Source organism: Hirundo rustica, chromosome 19, assembly GCF_015227805.2.
Source record: "Hirundo rustica isolate bHirRus1 chromosome 19, bHirRus1.pri.v3, whole genome shotgun sequence".
NCBI classification, from domain to species: domain Eukaryota; kingdom Metazoa; phylum Chordata; class Aves; order Passeriformes; family Hirundinidae; genus Hirundo; species Hirundo rustica.
This window is the reverse complement of record NC_053468.1, coordinates 3,134,125-3,149,374: the sequence shown is the minus strand read 5'-3', so window position 1 is coordinate 3,149,374 and position 15,250 is coordinate 3,134,125. Positions and strand designations below refer to the sequence as shown.

The 15,250-nt window shown below is 56.4% G+C and overlaps 2 protein-coding genes across 9 annotated transcripts; both read left to right on the top strand.

Annotated features, from left to right (window-relative positions):
* The first annotated feature begins 1,980 nt into the window (after window positions 1-1,980).
* LOC120761366 (aldehyde dehydrogenase family 3 member A2-like) lies at window positions 1,981-9,373 on the top strand. 6 transcript variants are annotated; one of them, XM_040082536.2, is made up of 12 exons: window positions 1,981-2,213; window positions 2,849-3,022; window positions 3,371-3,602; window positions 3,698-3,783; window positions 4,644-4,852; window positions 5,014-5,131; window positions 5,245-5,386; window positions 5,550-5,716; window positions 5,851-5,950; window positions 6,379-6,614; window positions 7,502-7,625; window positions 7,889-9,373. In XM_040082536.2, exons 2-11 carry the CDS (start codon window positions 2,861-2,863, stop codon window positions 7,580-7,582), a joined length of 1,533 nt encoding a protein of 510 aa, XP_039938470.1. In that variant the 5' UTR covers window positions 1,981-2,213; window positions 2,849-2,860; the 3' UTR covers window positions 7,583-7,625; window positions 7,889-9,373. The 6 variants fall into 6 exon arrangements, with proteins under 6 accessions (XP_039938470.1, XP_058279038.1, XP_058279037.1 ...); XM_040082538.2 differs by lacking the exon at window positions 1,981-2,213 and adding an exon at window positions 2,362-2,382; XM_040082535.2 differs by lacking the exon at window positions 1,981-2,213 and adding an exon at window positions 2,387-2,469.
* LOC120761267 (aldehyde dehydrogenase family 3 member A2-like) lies at window positions 2,443-15,034 on the top strand. 3 transcript variants are annotated; one of them, XM_040082347.2, is made up of 11 exons: window positions 2,443-2,469; window positions 10,529-10,702; window positions 10,918-11,149; window positions 11,245-11,330; window positions 11,419-11,627; window positions 11,789-11,906; window positions 12,020-12,161; window positions 12,325-12,491; window positions 13,041-13,119; window positions 13,801-14,036; window positions 14,179-15,034. In XM_040082347.2, exons 2-11 carry the CDS (start codon window positions 10,541-10,543, stop codon window positions 14,203-14,205), a joined length of 1,458 nt encoding a protein of 485 aa, XP_039938281.1. In that variant the 5' UTR covers window positions 2,443-2,469; window positions 10,529-10,540; the 3' UTR covers window positions 14,206-15,034. The 3 variants fall into 3 exon arrangements, with proteins under 3 accessions (XP_039938281.1, XP_039938280.1, XP_058279039.1); XM_040082346.2 differs by having other exon boundaries at window positions 13,041-13,140; XM_058423056.1 differs by lacking the exon at window positions 2,443-2,469 and adding an exon at window positions 9,899-9,916 and having other exon boundaries at window positions 13,041-13,140.
* The last annotated feature ends 216 nt before the right edge of the window (window positions 15,035-15,250 follow it).

The following is a 15,250-nucleotide window of genomic DNA, read 5'->3' as shown; positions in this document are numbered from 1 at the left end:
CTCTGTCCACAATGCAGCCCACAGACCGGGGCTCTGTGTGACACAGTATCTCCTTCTTGGGAATGTGAGATCAGCCGCAGCTTTCAAAACAAGTGATGCCATCAATGAACTGAGCTGCATTGATTCCTGTAGGTTCCTTAAAAACCTCTCCCTGTTGTTCATCCTCTGTACCCGCTTTTATGGTCGAGTGCTGTTTGAGTTTTGGATCTGGCTGGGTTATGTGAGTTCCAGAAAACTCTTGGAATTTGAGACTAGGCAGACATTTAAGCAGAGGCTGGGGATTGTAGTTGAAAACCTAAAGTTCAGTGAGTGTGGTGTGTGAGCTAAAAGGACGTTTATTGATTAGCTGTGTTATTTGGTGGACTCTTGAAACCAAATACTGCCCAGTTTATCTTCCAAAGCAAAGTCCTCCCTCCCCAGGCTCTGCTGGGTGCTTTTGGAAGCAGGGTGAGCATCAGCACAAAGGGCTGCTCCCCAGGGCAGGGCAGGAGCCTGTCTCACTGCTGTTAATTGACTCCCAGAGGGGACTGAGGGTAGGGGGGAATCTTGGGCTCAGCTTCTCAATGAAACAGCTCTTGCTGCTGTAACTACAGATTAGAGCCCCCCCTCCAGCACTGCTCACCTCCCAGTTCCTCTGGAGCTCCACTGCTCTCCCATAAATAGCTCCCTTTATTGTTTCTTAGTGATTGAATTAAAATAGAACACTGCCAGCTCCCAGGCGTGGGGAGCATGGGGGATTCCTCTGTCTCACTCGAGATCCCACACTTCCCTGAAATCCACGTGTCTCACCCAGCTGAGACTCTGCAGTGCTAAAAAAGCCCTCAGCCTTGCTCCCTGTCCCTAACTGGCCAAAGGATGTCCCTGGCAAGGACCAAAAGGGACTCTCTCCCAGGATGCTGCCTCATTTCTGCAGAGGTTTCTCCCCGCTGATCGCTGGGATAACTGGGAGCTGTGACAATTGCTTCCAGTGTGTGCTGCCAAGTGCAAGCAGCACTGTTGTGACATGAAAACCCTCTGGGCTGACGGGTGAGAGTTTTACAAGCTCTGGAGAATCCATCCACATCCCTGCTCCTGCTGCCAGCCTGGGTTGGTGCCTTGCAGCACCATTTCCTCAGGCACTATGTAATGCTCCATGCTGAGAGCTCAGGCTTTTACTGTGACTGCAGTACCATTAATCCCTCATCCAAATTCCCTTGGGCCTGCAGAGAGCTCCAATTCCCTTGCTGTGCCTGCAAGGATGCTGACAGGATGAGGGGGAGCATTTGCATCAGGGAATGGGCCCGTGAGGTACATTCCTGCCTCTACCCCTGTTTTCTTCAATGCAAGCCCAGCTTTTCTCCATACAACACCTGGAAGGGCCCTGTCAAGCCCAGCCTGTTTTTCCTTCTCGTGTTGCCTCCTGCACACAAGTTTCAGCAGTCGCTCGTGTCATTCTTCTCCAGAGCGGGGTGTTCACTGCCAAAATTTGTGCGGCAGCTTGTGAAATGTTCCTGCTGAGCCATAGCCCAGGAGTGTTAGTGAAGCCAACACAGAAGCCAAGCTTGGTGTTTGGGGGGAATTGTGGTTCTGCACAATCTGAAGCCAAAGGGCACTCCCAGCTCCAGAGGGCCGTGTTGATGTGGGAAAATGGGATTAAGCTCCTCAGGAGAAGGGGTGGTCTGTGCTCGGAGCCCCGGTGCCAGCCCTGTATGTCAAGGTGTGGCAGGCACGGATTTAATGGTAAAGGCCCTGGGTAAATCCTGTCACGAGAGGCAGCGTGTAACAACCTGCGTGCAATTTTTAAGCAACCCCCGTGCTTTTCCTAGAACAAGCTGTGGCACGTCTATTTTTAACTGGAATGTGCCCAGCCTTGCCTGAGCGCCTTTCTCTGTGGTTGCTTTCTTTTTTTTTTTTTTTTTCTTTTGGGCTCGCTTCCCACACCACGACTCTATCAAGGTTAATTCGACCGTCCTGCCGGGCTCTTCCTGCCTCCCCCTAAACAGCTTCGCTCGCCCTCCGTGGCAGGCAGGGCAAGGCAGGGCAGGGCAGGGAGCCGCTGCCCCGTTCGCTCCCCGCTCCCTGCCCCGATAAGGCTCCGCAGGGACTCTGCCCTCCGCCTCGGCAGCGTTTCACAACCGGCCCGGCGGCGCCAGACCCGCGGAGCCCACGGAGGACTGCGGCAGCCCGGCAGCGCTGCGAGCCCGGCAGGAGCATCCCCGAGCGCGGCGGGCAAGGTAGCGGCGGTACCCCAAGGAAACGAGGCGCGTCCTTCACCCCGCTCTGCTTTCTCCCTTCTCCTCTCTCCCACCGAGACCCCCGGGCGGGGAGGGGGAGCGGCGGACCCCGGCCTCGCCCGTTCCGCTTCCGTCATGTGAGCGGAAAAAGGAAGCGGCGGCGGCCCCGGTGGGCGGCGGGGGCGGAGGGTCCTGCCCGGGGCGGAGGGCAGCGGCCGGAGGGGGGAAGAACCAGCGGCTCGCAACCGCTGCCACGGTTATTCTCTCAGCCCCGGTGTCGCTCGGGGGTCCCCGCGGTTCCCCGGGGGGTGGGGAAGGGGTCCCCAGCGCGTCCCGGCCGGGTGTCGCTCAGGTCGCGGACGCCGCGCTCCGAGCCCCCGGCTGGCTCGGTGACATCCCCGCGCTGCCGCCAGCGCCGTGCGCCGCTTTGCAAAGTTTTCTAACTCGGGAATTGCGTAAGGCTTCGGAGAGATGCGGAGGAACGAGGGGCGGACGGCGGCGCCTTCGCTGCCTGGAGATGGGGCGGGAGGTGCGGCTGGAGGCTGCCGGTGATGCTGGGGACAAGGCGGGCGGTGGAATGAGGGAGGGAAGGAGGGCTCCGCGGTGAGCTGGTTGTGACCCCGGTGTCCCCGCAGTGCTGAGCGGCCATGGAGAGGATGCAGCAGATCGTGGGGCGGGCGAGGGCCGCCTTCAACTCGGGCCGGAGCCGCCCGCTGGAGTTCAGGATTCAGCAGCTGAAGGCCCTGGAGAGGATGGTGCAGGAGAAGGAGAAGGAGATCCTGGCAGCCCTCAAGGCGGATCTGAACAAGGTCTGGCTCGGGGAGTTTCTCCCATCATCCGTGCACGGACAGTGGTTGGCCCTGAAGGGAGAGTGGGAAGGCCGGGGGCTGCCTCTGCAGTGACAAATGGGTTTTTGTCGTGTCCCCCTTGGCCCGCGCCCCCGCTGTGGCCTGTGAAGGTCTGCCACCATTTCTGAGCAGCTAGTCTAAGGCAGGACTGCAGAGGCAATCCTGGCTGTCAGGTTTTGGGTTCTGCCTCACACACCCAGACCGGCCACCTTTGGCCAGTGACGGACACTTGGAAGCAGCAGGGCTCTGCTGGTGGCTGTGGGAGGTGGTGTCTTTACCATCCCTTCCCCAAGCTCCCTGTTGTTACAGAGTGGGCCCAACGCCTACAGCCATGAGATTCTGGGTGTGCTGGGGGAGCTGGCCCAGACCATGGAGAAGCTGCCGTCCTGGGCAGCCCCTCAGCCCGTGAAGAAGAACCTGCTGACCATGAGGGATGAAGCCTACATCAACTACGAGCCCCTGGGCGTGGTGCTGATCATCGGGGCCTGGAACTACCCCTTTGTGCTGGTCATGCAGCCCCTGATCGGGGCCATCGCAGCAGGTGAGGATCCAGCAGGGCCCGGCCTTGGTGGGGTGGTGGCTGAGGGCTGGGGGAGAGGATGTGAGGGCTCAGTGTGTGCTGTGTGTGCCCTGCAGGCAATGCCGTGGTGGTGAAGCCGTCAGAGATCAGCGAGAACACGGCTCGGCTGGTGGCTGAGCTGCTCCCACAGTACCTGGACAAGGTGAGTGTGGCCCCGTGACTTTCTTGGTCTGTCCTGCTTCCAACGGGCTCCTGCAAGTTTGAGCCAACACTGCCTGCTCCCTTTAAAGGAGCGTAAGCAGAAGGCACAGGAAGGGTTGAGTTACTGTCTGGGTCCAAAGGTGCGTTGACAAATTCTCCCTGTGTTTGTGTATGAGCTTACATAACACTGCTGCAGCCTCTCTGACACCCGTGACCATATGGAGAGGTGTGTGTGTCCTTCTCAGTGCAGGAGCTGCTCTTTCGGAGCTGTGCTGGGGATGCCCTTAGGTCTGCACAGGTTCTGTAGGATGGTGGCTGTGCCTGGTTCTTCCTGAGAACTGGGCACAGTGTGTTCCATGGCAGTATGTCCTGGGTGTTCGTGTCCTGCTGAGCTGCACTCATGGGAGGAGGTGTTGTGTCTCCTCCTCTTGCCTGGCAGTTCTGTCATCCCTTGCACTGTATCACGGAGATAGACTGTAGTTCTCACTGCTCAGGGCCCTGTGGAGATTCCTCCAGGGACTTTGTGCCTTCTCTAGGTGGGCGGCAGGAGCAGAGGAAGGAGGCAGCCCGTGGGAGAGCCTGGCAGTCATATGTGCCCTGATTCTTGCTGTGTGCGAGCAGCTCCACAGCCAGACTCAGCCCTGGCCTCAGCCGCCATTTCTTTTAGTTTGTGTGGCACAAAGTGGGAAACAAAACTTCATTTCAGGAGAAGGAGCAGAGTATATCTCTGATACTACTATATTTTGTCCCTGTCATGGAGCAGGCCACAGATAAGTCTGCCCTCTGCCACATGCAGAGCTGCTGCTTTGGGTGTGTGTGCTTTGAATCAAGATAACTCTCAGGCTGATGTTTGCCCTGCAGGAGCTGTACCCTGTGGTCACTGGAGGAATTCCTGAGACTACCGAGCTGCTGGCGCAGAGATTTGACCACATCCTCTACACCGGCAACTCCGCTGTGGGCAAAATTGTGATGGCAGCAGCTGCCAAGCACCTGACCCCTGTCACCCTGGAGCTGGGGGGGAAGAGCCCCTGCTACATCGACAAGGACTGTGACCTGGCTGTGGCCTGCAGGTCGGGTTCTTGCACCCTTGATGGGGCCTCAGCACTGGGGCAACACCCCCGTGGGGCAGGGGGATGTCTCTGGGCCAGCATGGCCGGCTCAGGTGCTGCCAGCTGGGCTGAGAGGGGGAACAGCCCATGGAGAAACCTTGTCCCTGTCTCCCTTCTCACAGGCGGATAACGTGGGGCAAGTACATGAACTGTGGGCAAACCTGCATCGCCCCAGACTACATCCTGTGCGACCCATCCATCCAGGGCAAGGTGGTGGAGAACATCAAGGCGACCCTGAAGGTGAGGAGCAGTCCCTTGTGCCATGGGAATTGTCCCAGGTGTGGTTTCCTGGAGCTCTGGCTGTTGGAAGCTGTGCTGAGCACTTTGAAAGCTCTGCTGTTCCCTTTTGTCAGGAATTCTATGGGGAAGACGTGAAGTCGTCTCCGGACTATGAAAGGATCGTCAACCAGCATCACTTCAAGAGGGTCAAGAGCCTGCTGGAAGGACAGAAGATTGCTCATGGGGGAGAGACTGATGAGGCCTCCTGCTTCATAGGTGCTCCTGGCAGCTGCAGTGGAGGGGAGGTGGTAGTGGGTGCTTTCTGTGGTGCTTTTTGTGTCTGTGCTGTACTTGGGTTATGTTGGAGGGACCAAGGTCCTGTGCTGGGCCAGGTCCGTGTCCTGCTCACGCTGTTGTCCCATTCTCCCGCTTGCTGCAGCACCAACCATCCTCACGGATGTTTCCCCGGAGTCAAAGGTGATGGAGGAGGAAATCTTTGGGCCAGTGCTGCCCATTGTGACTGTGAGGAGCGTGGAGGAAGCCATTGAGTTCATCAACCTTCGGGAGAAGCCCCTTGCCCTGTATGTCTTCTCCAACAACAAGCAGGTGAGTCTGGGCTGTGCCAGAGGAGATGAACGTTATTCACATGTAGCTCCCTTCCCAGTATCCTCTATTACATGGTCTGCTCTCTTCTTGGAGACTTTTTAATCTCTTGTTTTGGCCTTTTTTTCTTTTTCTAGTTAATCAAGAGAGTCATCTCGGAAACCTCCAGTGGTGGTGTGACTGGAAATGATGTCATCATGCATTTCTTCCTCTCAACTTTACCTTTTGGTGGTGTTGGTAAGTTACTGGACCTCCTTAAGAGTTGGGACTTAGCGCACAGTGTGTCCCAGGGAACAACAACTCACGGTTTGTGTCTGGGGCTATCCCTGTCCCTCCTATAGCCCCAGAGTCTCTGTGCAGCAGGTCTTGATAATAATGATAAGTTCTGGGACAGCATTAGGACAGGGGCCAGGAGGGAAAAACCTTCGGGCGTATTTTTGGAAAGACTGAAGCGTTTAGTGCAGCCTGATGGGAAAGGTGCATTAAAGCCGTTAGCTGCAATCAGAGTGATCGGTGGAAATGAGGTGAGGAGGAAGAGGGCTGGAATACAGATGGACATCTCAGACACTGAGAAGTGCTGCCAGGGGCAGGGTCAGTTGTGCTCAGGTGGACAGAGCTTTGTCTGGCTGAGCCTGAGCAGTGACCTGCCTGGCTGTGTCCCTCAGGGAACAGCGGGATGGGCGCCTACCACGGCAAGCACAGCTTCGAGACCTTCTCCCACCACCGCGCCTGCCTGATCAAGGACCTGAAGATGGAGAAGACCAACAAAATGCGGTACCCACCTGGCAGCCAGAAGAAGGTGGACTGGGCCAAGTTCTTCCTCCTGAAGCGGTTTAACAAGGCCCGAATTGGGCTCTTTGTCGTGGCCCTGCTGGGGGTTGTGGCAGCGGTGATGATTAAGGTGAGTTTTGGGTCTTTTGCTCTCTGTGCAATTTACCTGATCTGTTCCTTGCAACTTTTATAAAGCCTGACCTCTTTTTCTGTCTTGAGATTTATGATGTCTGTCCCACCTTAAATTCTCACCTTCTCACTCTTGCAAGCAGTCTGTAGAATAGGAATATCCCCGGAGACACCCCGCAGGCTGCTGTACTCCTTGTTGCTCTTCCCTGGTAGGTGACACCCGTGGGATGCTCCCTCCAGAGGCAGAGGTTGGTAGTTTTGGACTGGCCAGGAGTGGTTTCCGTTCCAGGGCTTCCTTCAGCAGTGTTGGAGCTGCCTCACAGCCCGGGGAGCTGCAGTCTGTGCCGTGGCACCCCGGGGAGGGAAGCTGTGTCCCAAAGCCGGGGTCAGCGACGGGCTCTTGTTCCTTGCAGCCCCTGTCTGACCTCAGCTCAATTATTCCCATTTCCTCCCTTGTTTCCAGCTGGGTAGTGCGGAAGGGTGGGATGTCCTCTCCTCTCTGCAGGAGGCAGAGGCCTGAGGGAGGCTCAGGATGCCTCCTGAGGTGGAGGAGCAGGGCCTGAATCTCTGTGTGATCAGCTGTTGGTTGTCCATGTCAGAGCCAGTCACTGACTGCTCCGTGGGGTTTAGTGAGCCTAAGGGAGCAGCTCCTGAGGGCACAGGAGGCGGCAGGGTGGATCAGGACTCTGCCCTTCGGTCTGTGTAGTTGCTGCTGCAAGGAGACACGCAGGAGCCCCACATCCCAGGGCAAATAACGCCATCCAGGAGGAGATGTAAGAGCCAAGAACTGGCTCAGGCCTCGAGGCAGCAGCCAGGGAGGCAGGCCCCGTGTAGGGGAATGAGAGGGGGGGAAACTCACGGCATCTTGAAATCATTTGGGTTTCTCAGAGCCACCAGTCTGTGCTGAAGAGAAAAGCCCTCATGGTCGTGCTGGCTGTGCAGAGGCTGGGCTGGCCCAGTGGGTGGTAAGGAGGAGCAGGTTTCAGAGCACTGCTGTGGCTGTCACAGTGAGGTAGGAGCCTTTTTTCTTCTCCTGTGTTTAGACCTAGTTTGAGGTTGGGAAAAGCTTTGCAGATGAGTGAATGTGGGGCTGAGCCAGAGCACGATGCTTTCCCTGGCACCTGGGATAACCAGTGCATGCTGAGGGGCAGGAGAGCTGCACGCTGGGGAGCCCCCTGACTGAAGGGGTTTTGCTTCAGGCTGTTCTAGGAAGGGAATTGGTTTTGTCTCAGCAGACCCTTCACAGGATGTTGGTGTTGTGTTTTGCCTTCACAGGTGGTTAACTGACGAAGAGAGAAGGAACCACATCATACTCTGGGTGCTCGCTTTGTGTCTGTTTCCTTAAGCTGGGAAGTCATTATTTTCTTTTGTTCTGGGTGATTTCAGTGAGCTGTCGAGCACACAGAGTAGCCTTAGAGAAGCACTAACTACGAGAAGGCTCAGATTCCTGTTCACTTAAAAGCCATGCTGGAACAGAGGGACCAGTGGGGACTCTCCAAAGGAGGACTGCAGAGCGACAAATTCCAGTCCCTGCCTCCACCCTGTGCCATGCAGAGCTTCCAGGGACACACAGTGTCCTGCACCAAACCGCTCAGTTTCCTTCAGTGACCAACAGGAGCTGAAGTTTCAGCAATCCTTGGGTTGGCAGTGTTTTCCCTGCAGTTTTGGGGATGGTCTGAACACTCACCCCCAAGCCTGAGACAGGCTGTGCTGCCCCATGCATTTGGCCAAGAGTGATGGCTGTTAATAAACCCAATGAGGTTCCGTTTGCCATTTAATTTAATTTAATATAATATAATTTAATATAATTTAATTTAATTTAATTTAATTTAATTTAACATTCTCACGTCTCTGCAAACCAGAATCATCCACAGCTGGTCAGGGGCTGCTTGTTGCGTTCTGTGTTTCATCATGTGCCTTTAACAGCTATTTAGCAGTTAGAAAACTCCAAAGGTGATGGCTGCACTGCCTGTCTTGTGCTGGTGAGTGTCTCATGCTGGAGCAAAAGAACTTTCAGGCCTGTTCAGAGAAGTGGGAATGACAAATACCTTGTGGATTATCCCAGCCCCACACGGCCACTTGCTTTTTCCCTGTGGGATGGGGAGGAGATTTGGAGGAAAGTGAGAAAACTTGTATGTTGAGATAAAAAAAGTTTAATAGGTGAAGTGAAAGCTGGGCTTGCAGGCAGATCAAAGCAAATTAAGGAATTTGTTCATTAATTCCCCTCATCAGGCAGGTGTTCGGCCATCCCCAGGAGAGCAGGGCGTCGTCACACCTGGTGGTGACTTGGGAAGACAAACTCCGTAACTCCCAACGTCACAAATCCAAAACAGCACCATCCTTCTAAAAAGAAACTTGGTGTCTACCACGAAAATTAACTTCATCCTGGCCAAAGCCAGTACAAAGCTGTTCCTGGTCAGATTCCTCCAAGGGAAAGTAACTACTGGAAGAGTAATGTGTGTGCTCCTTCATGTTTGAGCTTCTCAGGATGCTGTAATCTTTCACTGGGGCATAATGTGGGGCTTGTTCTAGCTTGGGGGAAGGATGCTGAAGGAATTGAAGGTGAAAGAGTCTTTAGAACTATTCATGTTAAAGCAAATTGAAAAATGGTTGATAGATGCAACTAATATAGAGTAGAAAATTATATTTACTGTGCAATAAGTGGGATTTCTTCATGTCTGGTGAAAATTCATCTGCTCAGCCTTTTTGATGATACGTTTTGCAAGCCACTAAATAAACACTAAGAATTTAAATAATAAACCGAGCGTGGTAAGTCCTTGCAGTCTCCTGAGGAATCCTGCCCTGCTGCTCCCAGCTCTGGCCATGGCTTGGCTGAATGGCACAAATGTGTCCTGAGGTGTCCCCGGCACCGCGGGAAGGGTCCCCAGAGCTCTGCTGGGCACTGAAAATGCTCCTGGAGCCAGGCAGGGAGCAGGGTGACCCAGTAGAGGAGCTGGCCCTGTTTTTCCCCTTTCAGATCCACGCCTGGATTGCCTGCCACCTGCCTGGTTGGGGTTTTTTGGATCCCGAGTCTGAGCGTGGCACGTCCGGAGCGTGGGCAACGCCACGTGCTCTCTGCCATCCCACACGGGCCTGAGTCACTGCCCCGGCTGGGAGCAGCCGTGCAGGGCTCCAGAGCCCAGGGCAGAGTTGGGCAAAGGGCATCCTGTACCCGGCGAGAGCCCGAGGGCAGGGCCAGCTCTCCCGTGGGAGGAGGGATCGCCCCCAGCCATGGCAGGGGAAGGGCTTGTGCCTTCTTGCACTCGCCACAGGAGGCTGGTGGAGAGAGAAGCTCCTCTGAAGGTAACTTGCTTTTTTTCCCTTCGTTTTTTAATGAGTCACTCGGTTTCTTGGGCTGTGTCACGCAGCTGTGGCAGGATTTAATCGTTGTAAGGGGATCTTGGTGTCTGGATTGGTTGGGCAGGGATGCAGGAGCAGATCTCCAGTCCTGACTAAAGAGTGAGGCGCTGCTCCTGGGGAGCAGGGTGAAATCTCTGCAGTGTTTTGTCATGTTTCTGTGAAGACATGAGGTCCTCAGGGTTATGGGGAAGATGGCTGCAGGGCAGCTCAGGGCACACAGCCCTGCTTCCAGCTGGCTGCCCACCAAGGCCACGGTCATCTCTGTGATTTGTCTCCTTGGGACCATCCCTGTGAGCAGAGCCTGGCGTGGCTGGTGGGTTTGAGGCTTGGAGAAAGCACCTCCAGAACAGGATCAATCAGCAAACCCCAGACCGCTCTGAGGCGCCCAGTGCAGGTGGAGCAGGGTTTGGATGCTGCGAGCCCTGAGCTCCTCTCCAAGGAGAACAACGTCTGCCAGCTTTTCTCGGGGTGGGACGCGTTGTGGTGGTGCTCCCAGGGCCAAGCAGCCCTCAGTGGCCTCGCAATGAGCTGGCTGTGACCCCGGTGTCCCCGCAGTGCTGAGCGGCCATGGAGAGGATGCAGCAGATCGTGGGGCGGGCGAGGGCCGCCTTCAACTCGGGCCGGAGCCGCCCGCTGGAGTTCAGGGTTCAGCAGCTGAAGGCCCTGGAGAGGATGGTGCAGGAGAAGGAGAAGGAGATCCTGGCAGCCCTCAAGGCGGATCTGAACAAGGTCTGTGTTGTCGGGGGTCTCTCCCTTTTGCTGTGCACGGACGGTGGGTAACCCTGAGCGAAGCAGGGAGGGCCGAGGGCCGCCTCTGCAGTGACAAACGGGTTTTGTCGTGTTCCCCGCCGTGGAACTGGATGACTCCGACTCTCCAGGGTGCCACAGTGGCTGTGGGAGGTGGTGTCTTTACCATCCCTTCCCCAAGCTCCCTGTTGTTACAGAGTGGGCCCAACGCCTACAGCCACGAGCTCCTGGGCGTGCTGAGGGAGCTGGTCCTGGCCATGGAGAAGCTGCCGTCCTGGGCAGCCCCTCATCCTGTGAAAAAGGACCTGCTCACCCTGAGGGACGAGGCCTACATCCACTACGAGCCCCTGGGCGTGGTGCTGGTCATCGGGGCCTGGAATTATCCTTTCCTGCTGGTCATGCAGCCCCTGATCGGGGCCATCGCAGCAGGTGAGGATCCAGCAGGGCCCGGCCTTGGTGGGGTGGTGGCTGAGGGCTGGGGGAGAGGATGTGAGGGCTCAGTGTGTGCTGTGTGTGCCCTGCAGGCAATGCCGTGGTGGTGAAGCCGTCAGAGATCAGCGAGAACACGGCTCGGCTGGTGGCTGAGCTGCTCCCACAGTACCTGGACAAGGTGAGTGTGGCCCCGTGTCGGTCCCCAGGTTTCTCTGTGCCACAGTGATGCGCTGGGTTGGGGTGACCCTGACGGCCCTTCCCTGCAGGATCTGTACACCGTGGTCACTGGAGGAGTTCCCGAGGCAACCGAGCTGCTGGCGCAGAGATTTGACCACATCCTCTACACCGGCAACTCCGCTGTGGGCAAAATTGTGATGGCAGCAGCTGCCAAGCACCTGACCCCTGTCACCCTGGAGCTGGGGGGGAAGAGCCCCTGCTACATCGACAAGGACTGTGACCTGGCTGTGGCCTGCAGGTCGGGTTCTTGCACCCTTGATGGGGCCTCAGCACTGGGGCAACACCCCCGTGGGGCAGGGGGATGTCTCTGGGCCAGCATGGCCGGCTCAGGTGCTGCCAGCTGGGCTGAGAGGGGGAACAGCCCATGGAGAAACCTTGTCCCTGTCTCCCTTCTCACAGGCGGATAACGTGGGGCAAGTACATGAACTGTGGGCAAACCTGCATCGCCCCAGACTACATCCTGTGCGACCCATCCATCCAGGGCAAGGTGGTGGAGAACATCAAGGCGACCCTGAAGGTGAGGAGCAGTCCCTTGTGCCATGGGAATTGTCCCAGGTGTGGTTTCCTGGAGCTCTGGCTGTTGGAAGCTGTGCTGAGCACTTTGAAAGCTCTGCTGTTCCCTTTTGTCAGGAATTCTATGGGGAAGACGTGAAGTCGTCTCCGGACTACGGAAGGATCGTCAACCAGCGTCACTTCAAGAGGGTCAAGAGCCTGCTGGAAGGACAGAAGATTGCTCATGGGGGAGAGACTGATGAGGCCTCCTGCTTCATAGGTGCTCCTGGCAGCTGCAGTGGAGGGGAGGTGGTAGTGGGTGCTTTTTGTGGTGCTTTTTGTGTCTGTGCCTTACTTGGGTTATGTTGGAGGGACCAAGGTCCTGTGCTGGGCCAGGTCCGTGTCCTGCTCACGCTGTTGTCCCATTCTCCCGCTTGCTGCAGCACCAACCATCCTCACGGATGTTTCCCCGGAGTCAAAGGTGATGGAGGAGGAAATCTTTGGGCCAGTGCTGCCCATTGTGACTGTGAGGAGCGTGGAGGAAGCCATTGAGTTCATCAACCTTCGGGAGAAGCCCCTTGCCCTGTATGTCTTCTCCAACAACAAGAAGGTGGGTCTGGGCTGTGCTTCCTCATGGGAGCATCTCAGCTGGATGCTGAGCTTTGCTGATCCCAGACACAGCTTTCTGCAGAGCGTGTGTCGGTCCCTTTTCCATGTAAATTGCAGCGTTTGGAGGCCATGAGAGCCCCAGAGCTGCTGGAGGCTCCCAGTGTCCTGCTGGAGGGCCCTAGGTTTGTCCATCTCCACCCACACAGGTGGGTGCTGCTTCCTGCCTGTGTCTCCTGCCCCCGTTTCCTGGCTCTGTTGTGCCAGCTCAGGAATTCAGGTCAGGGCTTTGCCCTGCAACAACAGCCCCAGGCAGTTTGGGTGGGAGGGCTGAGGAGCACCTGGGCTGAAGTGAAGCCTTTTCCTTTTGTGGCTGTTCCAGCTGGGCAGATCCTGTGCTTTAAGTGGTGTAAGCTGGCCTCTCTCATGGAACGAGGCACAGCCTGTGCCTTTCACAGAGGGGGGTGGAAGCATCACCTTGAGCCCTCCCTGCTCTGGGACATGGTGCTGTGTCCCATCCTGATTTGTTCTGTCTCTCTCTCATCGTGGGTAGCTGATCAGACGGGTGATAGCAGAGACCTCCAGTGGTGGCATGACAGCCAACGATGTCATCATGCACTCCGTGGTCCCAGGTCTGCCCTTCGGCGGTGTGGGTGAGTCCCTGCTCAGCCCATGCACCTGCATTCAATCAGCAGCAGCCTCTGACTCAGGAGCTGCTGTGCCCGTTTGGCAACTCAGGAACTTCCAGCTGCATTTTCCCGTTAATGTCGTTTCCCGGGGTGGGTTGCTTTGTAAAAAGGCTCGTTAGTGTTTTGGTTGTTAGAGAGAGTGAGAGAGGAAATCCCCCTGGCACATGAGTGAGCTCTGGCTCTCCTGTGCTGAGGTGTGGGATGAATTTGTCCATGGCCTGGTTGATTTCCTACAGCTGCTGTCAGGCTTCTGTGGCAGAGACCTGGCTGGGGGCAGAGGGCTGAGGTCTTCCTCAGTGTCCTCCTCGTGTCCTACCCCTTGAAATCATCATCCCAGCTCCTCCTTCCACCAACCCCTGTGAGAATTTTGTGGGAAAAGCAAGGCTGGCCCTGGAAGGAGAGAGTTGGTGTCATTGATATTTTAAGGGTGGATTCACACCAGCAGCAGTTTCAAGGCAGTGAGCTGGTCCTCACCGATTTCTGTGAAGTTAAAAAAGCTGCTCTTCGCTCCTTTGCCCTGAGAAGCAGCATGACCAAGCTTTCCTTGTGTCCTGGGGGGGCTGCCAGACTGAGTTAGAGGAATGCAGGTGTCCCTGGTGTGACCTGCCTGGCTGTGTCCCTCAGGGCACAGCGGGATGGGCGCCTACCTGGGCCAGTACAGCTTCGAGACCTTCTCCCACCGCCGCGCCTGCCTGATCAAGGACCTGAGGTGGGAGGCAGTGAACAAAGTGAGGTACCCACCTGGCAGCATGGAGATGATGCATTTGGCCAAGCTCTTCCTCCTGAAGCAGTGTAACAAGGGCAGAGTGGGACAGTTCATCTCGGCCCTGCTGGCCGCTCTGAAGGCCGTGGTGGCGAAGGTAAGCTTTGTGTTTCTGCTGTCCCTGTGAGTGTGTGCTCCCAGCCCTGAGCCCCACCACCGGCCCTCAGCCTCCATCACCCCATTCCTCAGAGCTCTGCTCCCTCCCGGGAGGACTCATTCGTGTCTTTGTGCCTTTCCAGGTGTTGTGCCCCAAGCTAGAGGGGTGATGGGCACCGGCCCTTGCACCTGCTGCTCGCTCCCTGCAACCCTACTGCTGAACTTCCTTTGCTGCAATCTCCTTCCTTCCAAGGCAGCCAATGCACTGAAGAGGTAGAAGACAAAAAAATGCACCTAAAGCAGAGACCCCTCCAAGTTAAAGGCTCCAGCTCCTGCTGAAACAGGAATCTATCCTGACCTAGGCCGTGGGTCGTGCCTGAGCAGTGAGTGGCAGATGGAAGGAAACAGCATCCACCCTGCTTTGTAAACAGTCGCTCCCCTAAAAACCCCTGGGAATGTGGGAGTGTTTGTCACAAGGGTATCTAAACAAAGCCGGTCATTACTGAGCCTGTTATCTATCTAACACCTCACCTGATCCCCAGAGGAAGCTGCTCCTCACAGAGATAAACCTGGGAAATAAGGGTCTCACTGCAGGGAACAGACCAGGCTGGTTGTCCCCGGAGCAGAGGGAAGGAGCCTCAAAGAACCTGCGGCATCTCACCCTTGAAGAGCTTCACGACTGAAGAGGTGATGCTCTTCGCAGGAAAACCACCTTTAGCCATCCAAGGTGTGCAAAGGCCAGCCGAGGAAGTGGCAAAATGCTGTCCCAAGGACCTGAGACGTGCCAGGGACTGTTGTGCTGCTGCATTTTGGGCTACTGGGGCACTGCTGCAACTGGAGTCCCAGGTCTGGGGCATCCTTGGCCAGAGCAGCCACAGGCACCTGCTCTGTAACTGAATTTCAGGGATTTATTAGTTTATGGCTAGGCTTTTACCTCCAAACTTGTAACTGAGAGCTGACCTTGACCCTTGCTGAATAAAACCTTTGTTTTACCGCAAAGGCCACCTGGGGCAGGGCAGGACCCGTGCGTGGATGTTCCCTGTTCTGGCCCCAGCCCTGCCCTCGGCCTGCAGCCCAAGGAGCCAGCCCCACTCCAGCCGGGTTTATTCTTTATTGGGCATTTGTCACGGAGCAGCAGAGGGAGCCGGGCTGTGCTCAGCGCCGGCGGGTGACGGCAGCGTGGGCTGGGGGGGTCCCCCACACACTCAGGCAGCC